The 17,796-nt window shown below is 45.8% G+C and overlaps 1 protein-coding gene across 1 annotated transcript; it reads left to right on the forward strand.

The window, feature by feature from the left end:
- Window positions 1-403: 403 nt before the first annotated feature.
- Window positions 404-9,593, forward strand: PSMC6 (proteasome 26S subunit, ATPase 6). Its single transcript, XM_089665477.1, has 9 exons — window positions 404-748; window positions 1,730-1,817; window positions 2,076-2,137; window positions 3,691-3,814; window positions 5,995-6,056; window positions 6,213-6,333; window positions 6,432-6,512; window positions 7,436-7,507; window positions 9,092-9,593. The coding sequence occupies exons 1-9, from the start codon at window positions 419-421 to the stop codon at window positions 9,208-9,210; spliced, it is 1,059 nt and encodes a 352-aa protein (XP_089521603.1). The 5' UTR covers window positions 404-418; the 3' UTR covers window positions 9,211-9,593.
- Window positions 9,594-17,796: the final 8,203 nt, after the last annotated feature.

Raw genomic sequence — 17,796 nt, forward strand, 5'->3', positions numbered from 1 at the left:
ACATATTTTATGCACTGCCCACTTTCAGGATATTAGATCATAAAATGAATGTGACTTCTTGTGTATTTGCGCTCGGGCTCGTATCCCTGGAGAGACTGTATTGTCTATGTGCTTGATCTAAGTATATTGCCAATCTGTATGAAATTGTACTGCGTGTTGGCAGATTGTAAAGTAGCAGGTGTGTGTGTGTGGCACAGCAACTGTTGGGTCCACCACCCAACAAGCTATTATTGTTTTGTGGGGGAGTGTCGAAAAGTGAGTAACACCAGAGTTCTAACTGGAGGAATCATAGAAGGGTGTGCTAATTGATAGACTGCTCCCCAACCCTTAAGAGTGTATGTAAGATTCGTATCTATCTGTGTGTGGTCAGCCAGCTGGTTTGGAGTGGAGTCTCCCTTTAGTGGTGGCCAGAGGCAGTATGGGCTGTGAAGGGGTATCAGGGCCAGTCTTCTATGCTCACAGTAAAGCCCCCTCATTCCGTCTTACCGCTGTCACGGACCACACCTGTGTTAGCTATTCGCCATGGGCGGCGTGCGTTTTATCCGTGACAGGAGGATGGACTCTTAAGCTCCTGTCTGTGAATTTACTTTTCACTTGGAACCTGACTTCATATTTATTTTCCTTATTATGCAGTTATTTGCCCCGTGAAGTAGATCCTCTTGTGTATAACATGTCTCATGAGGATCCTGGGAACGTTTCCTATTCTGAAATCGGTGGGCTCTCAGAACAGATCCGGGAACTCAGAGAGGTGAGTGTGGGGTTTTTTTTTTCCTCAGTCATCAGTACAGTTTACATAGTAGATTTGGTTATCCTGCTACTTGTTCTTCTGGTCTTGGTCTTCTTAAAAGTAGAATTGCAGCTGAACAGTTTTGTGGTTAAGGAAAAAAATGTGACCTGCTTTGTGTCACCTTTCTGTTCAGTAGACTGTGAATGAACATCATTGCACTGCTGATGTCCTTGCTATGAAGGTCCTACCTGGAACCTTAGGATGATGGCACTACACAGTTGGGGAGGCCTGTGCTCTTGTTTGCTGATGGTAAATAACACCTAGGTGCAGCAGTCCTACAGTTGCTCAGCTTTTTCAGTGTTGACAGTCTCTGCACCCATCCTTCCTATGCACCCATAATTGGCACAAAGCTGTCTCTGTGGGCTGCAGATGAGTGTTGGGGTCTACATCTGACAGGCTTGGGGCAGGGACTGCCCACTTGTTTGCAGCTTGTACTTTACCCAATGTTTATTGAGGGAGCAACCATTAGGATCCCTCCAGGCTGTGCTTATGGTAGGACTGTTGCAGTAAGTAGTTACTTACTATTAGCTAACCTGCCCAGGGTTGCCTAATGCTATAATGCTAGGCCTTTAATTTGTACTATTCATCCATTAAGATTTCAGGCAATATGGTTGGACACAAATATTTTCTGGAGCTTAAAGTGGCGCTAAAGGTTTTTTTTTACCTTGATGAATTGTCTGCATTAAGGTAAAAAACCTTAGTTAAGACCGAGCTGCACTGTCTATAGATGCAGGCAGTGCAGCTCATGGTCAAGCTTGCATGAGTGCCCCGTAGGAAGCTGCTTCCCATGGGGGCATTTGCCAGAGAGCAGGAGCGCTGGTGGGGGACCCCAAAAAAAGAGGGGGGTATCGGGGCAGGTAAGTATAATACATTATTTAATGGGGGGGGGGAGGTTCAGAAGCACTTTAACTTTTTTTTTTTTTTAATTTTGTCTTTTCACAGGTCATTGAACTTCCCCTCACAAACCCAGAGCTGTTTCAACGTGTGGGGATTATTCCTCCAAAGGGTTGCCTGCTTTATGGCCCACCAGGTTTGTATCTGTCTTTCCTCCTATAAGAATTATCAGCTGAAGACACTTGTGTGCCAGCCTTTTCCATACCATGCTTACTGCTCTGTCGGCCAGTCTACGTCAGGCTTTTATGCAAAACTGATAGATGCACATTGATCCTGAGACCATTTTTGCAGCATTTTACTTTTTTGCAAAAGGTGGACTTGGCTTTTAGGCCTATTGGTTGATTGTTAAATTCCTTGCATGATATCGGTTTAACCATTTCCTTGTTTCTTGAAGGTACTGGAAAAACACTCTTGGCAAGGGCTGTTGCCAGTCAGTTGGATTGCAATTTTCTAAAGGTAATCTTTTTATTGCACCTGAATGGATCTATCAAATCCTACTTTCTTTCATGAAATTTTTGTACTGAGGAGCTATGGAAGGTTCTATTTCTAGCTGACTCTTTCTAAAATTTACTAGTTTTACTTTCCTTTTTTGATCCTGTGTATTCAGAACAGGGCTAATGTCCCTGAACCAGTTTTCAGATTGGGAGTGCTGGCTGCAGTGTGACCTAAGCTGCTTACCTACCTGTTTTGGGTCAAATGTAGTAAAGCCAGGCAACTATTTTCCCAAGGTGGGTGACAATGACGCTCTGCATGTTTTCCCCAGTACAGGTTTCCTTTTAAAGAGAATCCTTTCACTAGAAAAAAATGAATGTAAAGGTGGTAGTAACCAAAAAGAACTCATTGCCCATACACTTTTATGGGCATCAGGGAATGCAGAATATGTAAGTAGATTAAAGCTCCGCTTGGAGGACCTATGCTTGAAATCTAAAGTTTGGCTGTCTGAGATAGAGAGATAGATATAGATATAGAGATATAGAGATATATATATATATATATTTTTTTTTTTTTTTTTAGCAACGTATAATGTGCCAAAGTAATCACTAAAAATATGTCCCTCCTTTAGGACTCATTCACACCATGGTGCAGAGCCATCGGGTTTTTTTTCTGTAAGGGCACAACAAAATCAATTGTTCTCTGTGCTCTGTTTACACCACAACAGGTGTATCGCATGCAGATTTTTTTTTTCTGCCCAGGAATTTGCAACATGTATAAAACTCTAATTGTGCATGAAAACTGATGCCTCTGCAATTGAAATCTGCATGTCAGTTTGTCTATTTTTCTGCACGTATGTTGTGAATGAGGCCTTCAGTATAAAATTATTGATTGCCCTATAAATATTTCCCGGAAAAAAAAAAAGAGAAATATTGGTGTGTACACCTGTAAGGCCGACAAGGGCGCACGCTCATCGTGCATTACCATGGTACACCACGTATTGAATAGACAAATGGATATATACTCACAAACCAACGACGATAAAGCAGAATATGTGGTCCGCAATAACAGCCACACAAATGCTGTGCCCTAAATAGGGATAAGCTACGCGCATTTCAGGAGAGCTCTGAGGAAGGGGGTTCATCTCCCGAAACGCGTTAGTTATCCCTATTTAGGGCACAGCATTTGTGTGGCTGTTATTGCAGACCACATATTTTGCCTTTTATCTTTGCTGGTTTGTGAGTATATATCCATTTGTCTATTCAATACGTGGGGTACCACGGTAATGCACAATGAGAGTGCGCCCTTGTCTGCTTTTTTTTTTTCACCAGTGTTCAGATTTCCCAATCTTTGAAGGGCAGCACCTCTTCTTCGTCTGGCATTTTGAATTTCTTTTAGTCTGCATGAAGATTGGAGCGCTGGTTTTGTTTGTCTTTTGACCTGTAAGGCAAGACTGTTACAGTTTTTGGTGTTTTTTTTTTTTTTTGTTTTTTTCTTTGTTTTTTTTATCTTCTGCATTGTATTTTTTGCTTCTGTAGTTTTGGCTTGTTTTACCCTGTTTTCCCTTATTTTGCCAGGTTGTATCCAGCTCTATTGTAGACAAATACATTGGTGAAAGCGCTCGCCTTATTAGAGAAATGTTCAATTATGCCAGAGACCATCAACCGTGTATCATTTTCATGGATGAAATTGATGCCATAGGTAAGGCACAAGACGTTATGGTCTAATAAATCTATGAATGTGTGATTTGGGATCCCTTAGAAAGTAGTAATTCTGTTTTCTTTGACTTTATGGGAGAATCTTGTTTAAAAGTTAAGGACCAGACAGCCAGTGTTTTGGTGAACTCCTATTGGTGCCTGAAGAAGGTCCACTGTGCTTCATTTGAACTCTGTGTAATAAATTAGTCTTGTTTTTGCAAGTTCCTTGCCTGACGGGTTATAGTAGTATGCCAGTGCCCTCTTTCATTGTTTGGCAGTAAGGCTTTGTTCACACCATACATGCAGAAAAACTGATGGAAACTGACATGCAGATTTCACTTGCAGAGAGAAGTTTTATACATGTTGCAGATTTCTGTTCAGAAAAAAAAATCTGCTTGTGATACTAGTGTTGCGAATAGGGCACATAGAGAACAATTGTCTGTGTCCTTGCAGGATGCATGCAGAAACACTGACGCCTGTACCCTGGTGTGAATAAGCACTTTAAACAAGTGGAACTTTACCCATAATAAGTTGATAAAAGCAAGGGACATACATTCCACATTAATAACTATGCTACCAAAATTAGTACATGCTGTAATTTGCCTCCAGCATTGCTCATGTTTGCTCTTGCTGGAGGCTTCCATTTAACCCTAGGTTCACATCTATGCGGGTGGTGCCACTGCGGATCCGCATGAAAATCCGTGCAGCTGCACCACCCGCACAGTGGAATGCTGACCCGTGGGCAGGTGCCATTAGTTCTAATGGCACGCCATCCGCACTGGAAAACACAACCGTACTGGGAACCGAGGTTCCCGTGCGGGCTGCGTTTTCAAAGGAATTGCAGGGATTTCTTCCATGTGTGGCATAGGAGTCCATTCAAATGAATGGGCTCTCATGCCCGTGCAAAATGTGCCCTGCATGCCCGCATATATGTGAACCGGGGGTTACATGCCTCTGTTCCAATGAGCTGTCGATAAGGAAGAAAACAGACACTCTTGTGCTCTATGACCCGACCAGGGGTAGATAGATGGAACCAGGACTTGAAAGTTTCTACCACCAGTGCATTTGGGGTTGTGCAGCTCCAAACAATCCTGGGGAAGCCCGACCAATACTATGAAGCGAAAACCAACAGCACACAGACCTTGCGCATCACCTCAGTAAGCCAAAAATTTTATATATATATATATATATATATATATATATAGCGAAGAGCACTCATGAAGAAGGGATGCCCTTCGAAACGCATCGGCTGTATCCTGTGTGTCCACTCCTATGATAGGACTTGCCCAGGCTGCTTCAATCCTTAGTCCCCTGGAGGACATAAATGCATGATATTGTTCGTCGTCTGTGAGTATTATTCTATATCTAATAAAACATTTTTTGCTTACTGAGGTAATGCGTAAAGTCTGTGTGCTTTTTGTTTGTTTTCGCTTCACAATGAGCTGTCGTCCATGACTGGACTGGTGCTAGTATCTTCTTCCTAACTTCCTCCCAATGTAGGGTCTTCTGCTACTTCCATTGGTCAGCACAGGATGCCTTCACTTTCGCACATGTGCAGAAGTTCATAAGTTTTCAGCACACAGTAACTGCTAAGAATGCACCTTGAGCTGCGCATGCACAGTTCCGTGTATATTCACAGTGGCTAAATGGTTAGCACTTCTGCCTGGCAGCACTGGAGTTGTCGGTTCAAATCCTAACCACGGCACCACGTGCCTGGAGTTTGCATGTTCTCCATGCCTGCGTGGGTTTCCTCCACATGCTCCGGTTTCCAAAAACACGCTGGTAGGTTAATTGGATCCTGTCTAAATTGGCCCTGGTATGTGTATGTATGAACGTAAGTTAAGGACCTTTTTTTTAGATTGTACGCTCCTTGAGGGTTAGGGACTGATGTGAATGTGTTATTATATATGTAAAGCGCTGCATAAATTGTCAGCACTATATAAAGTAGCTGTAATAAAATATTCTTGAGGAGATTGCTATCAGGAAGTTAACTTTGTGTCTCTTCTGTAATAAAAAAAAAGCGCCCACAGTCTTGTAATAAGATCTCGCTTAATGTAATTTTTTTGTTTTTTTTCCCCCTTTAGAGAGGTTACTTACCCGTGCACTATATATAATGTATCTTTTGACTGAAATATAACTGTTCAATAATAACCTTGGCCTGTTTCTTTTGCTTCCCCTTGTAAGGTGGTCGGCGGTTTTCAGAAGGTACTTCTGCTGACCGAGAAATTCAGAGAACTCTAATGGAGGTATGTTGCTGGAGCAGTAACCAGCCAGACCAATCTCAGCTAGTAAATTATTTTGGCTTAAGTGCCTTTAAAGGAAATGTGCCTATTCTCCATAGCAACTAGTCAGACCTTTTCAAACCTTGTATTAAACATGGAAATTTTTGTTTTTTTTACTAGTTGTTAAATCAGATGGACGGATTTGATACTCTGCATAGAGTAAAAATGATAATGGCCACCAACAGACCAGACACTTTGGACCCAGCCTTACTACGCCCTGGAAGACTTGATCGCAAAATACGTATGTCTCTCTACATGGGTGATGGGTTCTTCATTCAATTTTTCATTTCCCTTTGGTCATAATTTTGGTGCATAATTATTTTTATTTTTTTTTTCCAGATATTGAACTGCCAAATGAGCAAGCCAGGTTAGATATTTTGAAGATCCATGCTGGCCCTATTACCAAACATGGTGAAATAGGTAAAATAAACTTGTCAGCTGTCACTGTTTTTGTACCAATTTGTCCCTTTTTGTACACATAGATGTTCTAGTATCTGAAATCACTTTAGTTCTATAGTAACGTGGTTTTAAAACCTCCACATGTTAAAGGTGCTGACTTTGCAGACTAAAACCTTGCAAAATGTCAAGAACATTCACTTGAACATTGCTGCATGGGTGGATTAGGCTGCTGAGTCAAAGAGAACAGGAAATGGTGTCACCCCCTCCCCTGGCAGCGCATGGAAGGGGAGGACCCTGCTGCCATTTATGTAGTCCTGTAGAGAATTAAAGGAAGTAAGCTATCCAGTAGGGTTAGTCTGTTGCGGTGGGCCTTTATTGAAGGAATTACAGCATTGAGATTGGGTTTTCCCTCAGTTCTAATTAACAAGCAGGTCTCTCCTTGCATAGCTCTTTGATAGTGCTGGATATGAAAGTTCTAATATCCTGTTCAGTGCATGCTGGCACATGTCATTTAATCATAAAGAGGTCTGTCTCTCATGCAAGATCTGTTTTTTTTTGTTTTGTTTTTTTTATTTATTTTGCTTTTGAACTTCAGATTCAAAATATTTAAATGAAAATTGAATGTTTACTGTCAATGTTGAAAGCACAACTAGAATATGGTCAAAAGCAAAGCAGACTAACCCACTAGCTGCAATGTACATGTTAGACTTTTTTTTCTCACCTATTTGCCTTGAAGCACCTGAGTGGGGGAACAGTCTGCAGGTATGGCACAAATGTGCATGTTCCCGTTTATGTAGGATCTTTGGGGTAGGGGGGGTCTAGTGTAGTGAACACCAGCTATTCTTGAATATTAGATTAATTTAAGCAGCGTTGTTATAGACATACATACTTAATGCTGACCTAGTGGCTTTTTTCTTTTCTTTTCATTTTTTTTTTTTTTGTAGATTATGAAGCCATTGTGAAGCTTTCAGATGGATTTAATGGAGCAGATCTGAGAAATGTCTGCACTGAAGCTGGTAAGGGGGGTGATTCATATTGTCAACGATGTCTCTCATCTTCCTGAACTCTGCAGCATTTTTAATGTAAGATTAGTTTGTCCGTGTTGAACATTTGAATCTAAATGTGCTGCTTAGGATTCATGTACATGGGACGTTTGGAAAACTCTTCTGAACAATGGAAACTGCTGAAAAACGTTTGCATACTGTGTTTAGAAGCATTTTTTTAAGAACCTCAGACCTTCCAGGATGCACTGAAAAACAGTAAAAAAAATTAACTATTTCAGTCACTTTGAGAGAAATAGAGAGCGCAGAAGCAGAGTGAGCAGTATGTGTTGAGGTGACCTGTCTTTTCTGGTTGTATTCACTATGGATCCCATCATGAGCATAATGCGGCACGTTCTACCATTTTTTTTTTTTTTCCTTCACGCAAAACCTGGAACTGATTGCGCTGGTGTACCGGTTCCATTTGAATACATGGAAAAGCTTTGCATGCTTTTCTGGTGATGAAAAAAGGCTCTGGACATGGCACAGTTAAAAACGCTTCTAAACTAAAACGCTTATAAATGCGGTTAGCTGCGTTTACAAGCGTTTGGCATTTGAAACGCTGATAAAATCTACTCCTGAATGCAAGTTTGGTGCATTAAAAAAAATGACTGTGTAGATGGACACATAGGAAAACCTTAGGGAGAAACTGGCTGCTAAAAAAAAAAAAAAAAACAAAACAGAAAAGCTGAATGCAAGTTTATCAGCTGCAGTGTACATGAACCCTTAAAGTAGGCAAAACTCCTCTTCTAACTTTTAATAGAGTAAAAGGGGGGGGGGGAGGTGGGTGTTACAATCCCTGTGTGTAAAAATGTGTGGGGATCCCAGGGTGTCACAAAAACTTTTTTTGTTTTTTTACTTTTCACTTTTGATAGTAGCGGTAGACAGGTTGGATCTCCCTAACAAGCAAACCACTTTGGAAAATGCAGCCCGCGCAGGAACCTCGGTTCCCAGTACAGTTGCGTTCTCCAGTGTGGGCGGCGTGCGATTAGAACTAAATGGCCCCCGCAGGTCTGAATTTCCCTGTGCGGGTGGTGCGGCTGCATGGATTTTTGTGCGGATCCGCATTGGCACCACCTGCATAGATGTGAAACGGGGGTGAATCTTCCACCTTCCTTTTGTAAGAATACGTGGTGATCTTGCCATGAAGGTCCTTGTTCAGGCACTTCTGATATATGGTGACAACAGTCTGCACTTGCCTGCCAGTTGTACTCTGCCTTGTCACCCTGTCAGAGGCTTTTGATGAAGAGTAGCAAGTAGCTATTTTGACATGTGGCCCACTGTTGTCACCACCAGAAAATGCACCCTGAGAAATGCCATGCAGCCATCGCCAGAGTGCACAGAGACATGAGGTGGTTGCAAAGGGGCTGAAAGATCAGCAACCTAAGATATAACAAAGAATGGAAAAGGCAAAAACAAATATTAAATATTTTTATTGCCAAAAAAAGTTTGATACACAGTGCTTTAGCTACCTAAAATGTGTGTTTTTGGTTTTTTTTTTCTTTTTTGGTTTTTTGTTTCAGGAGTTGTAATCTATTCTTTTTATAATCATTATTGCAGGTATGTTTGCAATTCGGGCAGATCGTGACTTTGTCGTCCAGGAAGACTTCATGAAGGCAGTCCGAAAAGTTGCGGATTCTAAGAAGCTGGAGTCTAAACTAGATTACAAACCTGTTTAATGTAGATAATGGATGCATGGGTGATCTATGTGTTTTCTGTTAGAGGTTCTGTTGTTCCTCTAGGGTATGGTTGTTATTAAAAGTACATACAACATCGTCAGAATTAGTAGCTTGGTAATTTCAGAAGGGAGGGGGTGGGGGGGATTTATCTGCTACAAAAGGGGTCATGTATTTTCACAAACACTCTTGTTTGTGATTCCCTGCATAGAAAAGATTTGTTTTACAAAAATATTTATTGTGTGAACAAGTGAGAGGAGCCGGGGGCAATAATTGAAGCAACAGGACAGATTTTAAGAAAGTTACGGTGTTTCGTAAGAAGTATTTTATATTAACCAACTTTTTTTGTCTTTTCTTTACAAGGTAAATAAACATTGTAAAAATTGGGTGTTTTCATTTCTCCAAGTTAATGAGTCACACCCTAATGATACTTCATGATCCTAATGTAAATTCCAGTTTTGTTACCGGAATTTTTAAAGAACCAAAGCAAAGATGGGGCGCAGAGCAACTGTGATGTTGTAGATTATGTGGCAAAGAAAGTACATAAAGGGATGTTAGCATATTTTAAGCAAATTGATGCAGATTGCCATGAATACCAAGCCTCCAGAATGTATTCCTGGTCTTTTTTTTTTTTTTTTCTGCTTTTATTTGCACAAATTGGTGAAAGAAAGTAAAATACATGTGTACGGGAGCTGAAATATGTAACAACATGTTCCAAATGTGAACTTGGCCTTTAACTACTGACCCACAAGTATGCCTGTAAGGACGTCTTAATTTGCCTGCCTTTCCCAAACATTGACTGCATTAGTGTTCATTTTTCATGAACATTTTTAGTAAGTACAGTGGTACAACCATGGATTCCCCCATACTGTGAGAACTTGAGCTCTGAGAAAATAATCCATATATACGAAAACAGGCAGATATCTGGAATTAGGGAGATTTCCTACTAATTTTCATAAATTGACAATTTGAGTTCTTAATGTGTGCTAATTTGAAGATGAAATAAAAAGCAAAAATATATATTAATCACTTGATCTCCAGAGGATTTACCCCCCTTAATGACCAGGCCTCTTTTTGCTACTCGGCGCTGCACTAATTCAACTGATAATTGCGCGGTCATGCAATGCTGCACCCAAAAGAAATTTATGTCCTTGTTTTCACACAAATAGAGCTTTCTTTCGGTGGTATTTGATCACCTGTGCGCTTTTTTTATTTTTCACGCTATAAACAAAAAAAGGCCAAAAATTTTGAAGAAAAACTATATTTTTTTTTTACTTTCAGCTATAAAAAAATATATAGTAAACTCAAAGTTGATGATAAATTTAGGCCAAAATGTATTCTGCTATGTTTTTGGTAAAAAAAAAAAAAAAATCCCAATAAGTGTATATTGATTGCTTTGTGTGAAAGTTATAGCGTCTACAAACTATGGTATAGATACTGCAATTTACACCATTTTTTTGCTATACAGCGCTGCGCTAGTTTAACGGACAATTTTGCGGACATGCAATATGGTACATAAATGAAATTTACTTCCCCCCCCCCACAAACTGAGCTTTCTTTCAGTGGTATTTGATCGCCTGTGCAGTTTTTATTTTTTGCGCTATAAAAAAAAAGGCTGCAAATTTTGAGGAAAAAAAACAATATTTTGGACTTTTTGCTATAAAACGTGTCCAGTAAAAAAAAAAAATTTAAAAATCAAATTTAGTCATAAACTTCTGCCAAAATGCATTCTGCGACATGTCTTTGCTAAAAAAAAACGCAGTTATTTACCTGTTAACTGTATTTCCAGGAATCTTCTAGGACAGCTCACTTGAGAGATAGGGCTCCTCCCAGGAAACACCCGCTCCACCTTTTTTTCCCCTTTATAGGCGTCCTCTCTCCCATTGGCCCCCAGTATAAGAATATGACCGAAGGCCTAGGAGAAAAACAAAGAAGAAAACCAGTAATAAAGATATCCCCCATAGGTTCGCAACATACCTGCACATAATCGTGTGATCAAACAGTAATCGGGGGGGAGTTACGCTGTCCTAGAAGATTCCTGGAAATACAGTTAACAGGTAAATAACTGCGTTTTCCCGAGTCATCTTCTAGGACAGCTCACTTGAGAGGAGTAGAATAGAAATACGTACATTAGGGCGGGCACCCTGCTTGTAGGACCTTCCTGCCAAATGCCTGGTCCTTGCTGCCGATCAGATCCAGCCTGTAATGTTTAGTGAAGGTGGCGAAACTGGACCACGTCGCGGCTCTGCAGATCTGTCCGGGGGAGGCCCCCCCTTTTTCCGCCCAGGAGGCCGCAGTGGCCCTTGTGGAATGGGCTTTTAGGCCGGGCGGTGGTGACAGGCCTGCCGACTTGTAACCTTCCGAAACTGCCTCTCTGATCCATCTGGCGATGGTGCCCTTGGAGGCACCGTCCCCCTTCCTTGGTCCCTGGAATAGGACGAAAAGCCGGGACGAGCGTCTCCATGTCTTTGTGCGTTCGATGTACGTGATCAAACACCGTCTTACGTCTAACCTGCTACAGTCCTCCGCGCTGCCCGGATCGGCCTCCAGGGAAGGTATTACTATTTCCTGAGATCTATGGAAGTGTGACGTGACCTTAGGTAGGAAGGCCGCGTCCGTGCGGAGGATGATTCTATCCAATAAGATGGTGCAGTACGGCTCGATCACTGAAAGGGCATGCAACTCGCTGACCCTGCGGGCAGAAACTAGTGCCGTGAGGAGGATGGTTTTAAGAGTCAAAGATCTGAGCGAACATTCATCCAGCGGTTCGAAAGGCCCCCGCTGAAAGCTCTTCAGGACTGTGCCCAGGTCCCATGATGGAAGTTTTGGCAAGGACGGGGCACGGCGCCTGGAGATAGCCCTCAGGAATCTGATTACTAATGGGTCTGCCGCCAACCTCAGCTCGAGAAAGTTCGACAGAGCCGCTACCTGTACTTTGAGGGTATTGGCGGCCAGACTCTTATCCGCCCCGGCTTGAAGGAATTCAAGAACTGTATGCAAAATGGGCGTGCCCGGTGCTTCGTTTCTGACCTTCCAGGCGGAAAACTTCTTCCAGACCTTGTCGTACAAGGCGTTCGTCGACCTCTTCCGGCCATCCAAAAGGGTGGCGACCACTCTTGCCGAGAGCCCCTTTTCCGCTAGCCTGTCCCGCTCAGAAGCCACGCCGCTAAGGACAGCCTTTCTGGATGAGGATGCATCACCCTCCCTTGGTTGAGTGAATCGCGCGTGGGTGGTATCATCCAAGGGTCTGCTAAACTGAGCTCCTTCAACCGGGAGAACCAAGATCTCTTGGGCCAGAATGGCGCAATCAGAATAACTTTGGCTTGAGACACCCGCATCTTCTGAATCACCTTCGGCAGTAGTCTGAATGGAGGGAAGGCATAAAGGAGGCCTCCTTCCCACTGCTGGGCTAGCGCATCTATCCCCTCGCTTTTGGGGTCCTTCTGCAGGCAGAAGTACCTTTCCCGCTTTGTGTTCTGGCCGTTGGCAAATAGATCGATAGAGGGGGAGCCCCACCTGGGGCAAATCTGATCGAACGCTGACTGGCTGAGGCACCATTCTGTCTGGATGACCTCTCTCCGGCTCAGTTGATCCGCCAACTGGTTCAGGTCCCCTTTCAGATGTACTGCCGTGATGAACTCCAGGTTTTCCTCCGCCCAGCTCAGGAGGGATCCGGCCAACTCCATCAGCCTTGGGGACCTTGTGCCTCCCTGCCTGTTCAAATACGCCACTGCAGTGGTATTGTCGGAGAGAATCTGGACACCTCTCCCCCTTATCTTTTCCTGAAAGGTCGTAAGTGCCTTGAAAACTGCCAGCAGCTCCCTGTAATTTGACGACCTGCTGGAGTCTACTGCACTCCACGTGCCCTGGGCCAGGCCGTCTTCCATATGGGCGCCCCAACCAGTCATGCTTGCATCCGTGGTGATCCGCAGTGGGTTGGCCAGCCTCCAACTTCTTCCTCGTTCCAAGGTGAGGCTGCTTCCCCACCACCTTAGCGATTCCTTCACTTCGTGCGTGATGCGGATCCTGGAACTCAGACCTGCTCGGCTGCTGTCCCAGTGGGAAAGGGTGTGATTTTGCAGCACCCTGGAGTGAAGTTGCGCCCATTGCACCCCTGGAATTGCCGCTGTCATCCGCCCGATTATTCTCATCGCGGTCCTGACCGTGCAGGTCGACATCCTCCGGAGGGCCCTTGTGTCCTGCCGCAGGTTGAGGGCTTTTTCTGATGTTAGGTACGATCGGGCCTGTGCGGAGTCCAGGACGTACCCCAAGTACGTAATCATTTTGGAGGGGGTTAGCTGTGACTTCTTGTTGATAAGCCACCCCAGACTTTCCAGAAAAGATATCGTACGTTCGATGTACGATCTCAGGCCTCCCTCTGTGTCCGCAAATACAAGCAGGTCGTCCAAATAGGGGATAATGTTTATCCCTTCCAGTCTCAAAACTCTTAAAGGCTCCGCTAAAATCTTGGTGAATATCCTCGGGGCCGACGACAGGCCGAAGGGGAGTGTGTTGAACTGAAATAGCACCGGACCCTTTTCTCCTTCCAGCGCAAACCTCAGGAATCTCCTGGAATCTTCTCTTATCGGGACATGTAGGTATGCGTCTTGCAGATCTATCGAGGCCATGAACACCCCAGGTGAAAGGAGTTCCTTCACCGTGTGTATGGATTCCATACGGAATTTGCTGGGCCTCACGAACTCGTTCACCTTCCGCAGATTCAATATCATCCTGTAAGTACCTGACGGTTTTTTCCTTAGAAAGAAATGGGAGAAGAATCCACTTCCCCTTTCCTCTTCTCTCAACTGGCAGATAACGTTCTGACTGAGCATATTTTGTAGGAGGTCCACCAGCGCATCCGCCATAGCCCTGTCCTTTGGCAGGGGTGTTGCAAAGAATCTCTGAGGGGGGGCCCTTGTGAACTCTATTCTGTACCCCCTGTGGATGGCCTCCAGAATGTAGGTGTTCTGGGTTATCCTTAGCCATTGTGCGTGGAAGCGCCCCAGTCTCGCTCCCACCTGGCCTCTCCAGTCACTTCGGCTGGGTTTTGGGTCTATTCTGGCCGGGGTTGAAAAGGAAACCTCCCCTGCCTCTCGGCTCGTTCCTGCCTCTTCTTGCGCCCCAGCCTGGGCGCTGGGTTTGGAACCTAGCTTCCCTTGACGCGTATCGCCTGGATGGGCGAAACCCCTTCCGTCCAACCTGCCTGCTGGGGACCGGGAAGCTCTTTTTCCTGTCGGCCGACCTTTCCAGGACTGAATTCAGCTCCGGGCCGAAAAGGAGTTTACCTTCAAACGGCAGGCCACAGAGTTTAGATTTGGAGGCCAGATCCCCCTGCCACGATTTCAGCCAGATAGCCCTCCTTGCCGTGTTTATGAGCGCTGTAGATCTAGCAGAGAGTCTGATGGTCTCTGCTGATGCGTCCGCGATGAAGGCTACCGCTTTCTCCAGCACCGGAAGGGACTTCAGAATCTCTTCCCCCGGAGTGCCTTGTTCCAGATGCGAACAGAGCTGCCCCAACCACACATCCAGGGTTCTGGACACACAGGCCGTTGCCACTGCAGGTTTAAAATTCACTGCGGACGCTTCCCATGCCCTCTTCAAGAAGGCGTCCGCTTTCCGATCCATCGGGTCTTTTAGGGACCCACCGTCTTCAAAGGACAGATCCGTGTCCTTCGAGATCCTCGAGAGAGGGGCGTCTGGCTTTGGGCAAGTCTCCCAAACCGAGGCATCTTCCTCCTTAAAGGGGAAACGTCTCTTGAGGTTCTTGGGAAGGAAAGCCTTCTTCTCTGGCTCTTCCCATTCTCTCCTGATCGTGGACCATAGGGCAGGGTGTACTGGGAATGTACGGCTGCTTTTTGCCTGTAGCCCTGCGTACAGTTGGTCGTGGAGGGAGAGGTCCTGCTGTTCTTCCTCCAGATCCAGGGTCTCATAGATCACCTTTAACAGGTCCTCCGTGTCTTCCACCTGAAAAAGGAACCTGTCTGCCTTTGGGCCCTGAGCCTCAATCTCACCCTCCTCCGAGTCTGAGGTGTCCGACTGTTCGTCCTCCCAGTCCCTTACCGGCGCTACCAGCTTCCTCTTTTTCCCCCCTTGGGTGCCAGAAGTGCCCGGTTGGGGCTCATCCTGGGCCGGTCCCGGCTTCTGTTCTCTGAAGCTTTGAAATGTCTTGGACATCTCTTGTGTCATATTCTGTAGGAAGTCTTTAAAAAGAGATCCAGACTCCTTCTTGATGAGCTTGTCTATGCACCCCTGGCAGAGCTGCTTCCTCCAGGAGCTCGCCAGTTTCTTCCTACAAGTGGCACACTTCTTTTTCTGCTCACAAGGAGCTTCTTTCTCCCCTCTATCCTCCTCCTGTGGGCCCATCTGGGGACAAGGAGATACACGCGTTCATGCGTCTGTAACAGCAGCGCCTTCCCCCCTGTGCCACTGTGCAAGCTCCAGCTGTGGGCCTGGGGGGGGGGGGGGAGAGGGGGGCTGTGTGTGCGTGGGGGGTACCCAATCATCCCGAGGAGGGGGGTAAAAACAAAAGAAAGTTTGCCAAACAAGGCCCTTACCTTACTGCAGGCCTCCCCCGCTCCTGACAGATCTGCCTCCATGCCGCCGCAGACTCTGCCTCGGTGCGACGGTTTTTCAGGGGCTGGTGGGCTCCGCCCCCCCCCCCGCGATCCCCCCTCGCCGACCCCCCTCTCACGGCCGCCGGTGGAGAAGCGGCCGTGGCACGGGTTCCTTCCACGGCCCGCCGCCCATTTCCAAGATGGCGGCGGCCGTTCCCTGCTCCTGCGCCGGAAGTGGCGACACCCGGCGCCCGGAAGTGACGACACCCGGCGCCCGGAAGTGACGCGATCGCAGCGTCCAGACCCACCGCAGCCGAGCCACCTGGCCATGCTGCCGGGATCCAGGAGCAGGTAAGACTTACCTGAACCCCCAGGGAAAGGCACCAATGCCTCGGTCGGCGGAGCGGGCTCTACCCCCCTGGAGAGCCCCGCTGGGACCATCTGGGGCCGACGCCCCCACCCCACAACGGGCATCCCTGGTGAAACTGGCTGAAAGGTCCCCCCCCTCACAAGGCCCCTGCCTTGCTTGGAGGAAGGGGGGGGCCCCAGCCAGGGACCCTCTGTACTCCGCCAGAGAGCCCAGATAAAAAATAAAAAACGGGCGTAGCTCCTTCCTGGCCGGAGGAAACACTAAAACTGGGGGCCAATGGGAGAGAGGACGCCTATAAAGGGGAAAAAAAGGTGGAGCGGGTGTTTCCTGGGAGGAGCCCTATCTCTCAAGTGAGCTGTCCTAGAAGATGACTCGGGAAAAACCCAATACGTGTAAATTGGTTTACGTGAAAGTTATAGTGTTTACAAATGGCGGGAAAGATACTGGGATTTTTAGTTTTTGTTTTAATACTAATAATGGCGGCGATCAGCGACTTACGGCGGGACTGCGGCGGCCATTCTGGCATTGGGGGGTACTGACTTGGGGTCACTGACATCCCCAGTGACACCAATACAGTGATCAGTGCAAAAAAAAAAAAAAACACTGACACTGTACTAATGGCACTGGGGAGGAAGGGGTTAAGTTCATTTTTCCGGGAAAGGGTTAACTGTGTGGGGGAGTGTTTTACTAGGGGGTGGGGGTGTGTACTGCAGGAACACTGCTGATCGGGAGAGAGAAACCCTTCTGTCCCGATCAGCGTGTCCTGGAGATGTCAGGGAACTGACAGAAAGCACAGCTACTGCGGCTGTGCTCTCTGTCAGCAATTGCCGCCGATCGCCGGGACATAGCTGGTAACCGGCTGTGACCGGGCGACTGACATCCGTGGCTGTGATCAGTGGGACAGGTAGGGCGGCGGCGCGCCTTGCGTGCGCCCCCTACCTGTTTACAAAATGCACGTTTTAAAACGTGCTTTTGCCCAGCTGTGCCGCCCTGCCGCCGTATTTATACAGTGGCTGGGCGGCATGTGGTTAATAAAATAGTCTTTGTTCGGAAACCATAAAAATTAGAATATAAAGAACAAAATGGCTTCCAGCATGCCCATGTTACATTATGTAGAGATGAGTTCAGATCTTCCAGTTGGTGAGCACAGAATAGTGCTAGACTCCATACAATGGTGAGAGTGAGTGCAGCTGCTTAGCGACAGGAAAAGTGTCATTTGCAGGATTACCAAGTGAGAAAAAAAAAAAAAAGCATGCAGGGAGGACCCATGCCTGCTTTGTATTTGTTGTTCCCTTTCTGATGGAAATGCTGTAAAATCTGAGTTACCAGTGAAAGAATATGCCACTCAAAACAAACAAGGTTGATGATACTGCTGGGAAGTTTGCAGAGGTTCTTGGTCCCAAGGTTTGGACTGACCTGATGACGTGTCATGGGAAGCTCTTAAAACTGACAGCACCTGAAGCTCAGGAAAAATAGTTCTAAATCACCCTATTTGGGGTATTAACTGTAATGTTGCTTAGAATGAAGAATCTGCCGTCAACCTTTCAGAGGGTTGAAAATTATATGCTCGATGCGCTCTCTCCTATCTAGGTGTCAAACACAAGGCCTGCTGGCTCCAACCCCCCATCTCCCCCCCCCCCCCCCATTGTCACACTAGTCAGCATC

This window comes from Staurois parvus, unplaced genomic scaffold (genome assembly GCF_062004578.1).
Source record: "Staurois parvus isolate SC_StPar_1 unplaced genomic scaffold, SC_StPar_1.0 ptg002209l, whole genome shotgun sequence".
Taxonomy (NCBI): Eukaryota; Metazoa; Chordata; class Amphibia; order Anura; family Ranidae; genus Staurois; species Staurois parvus.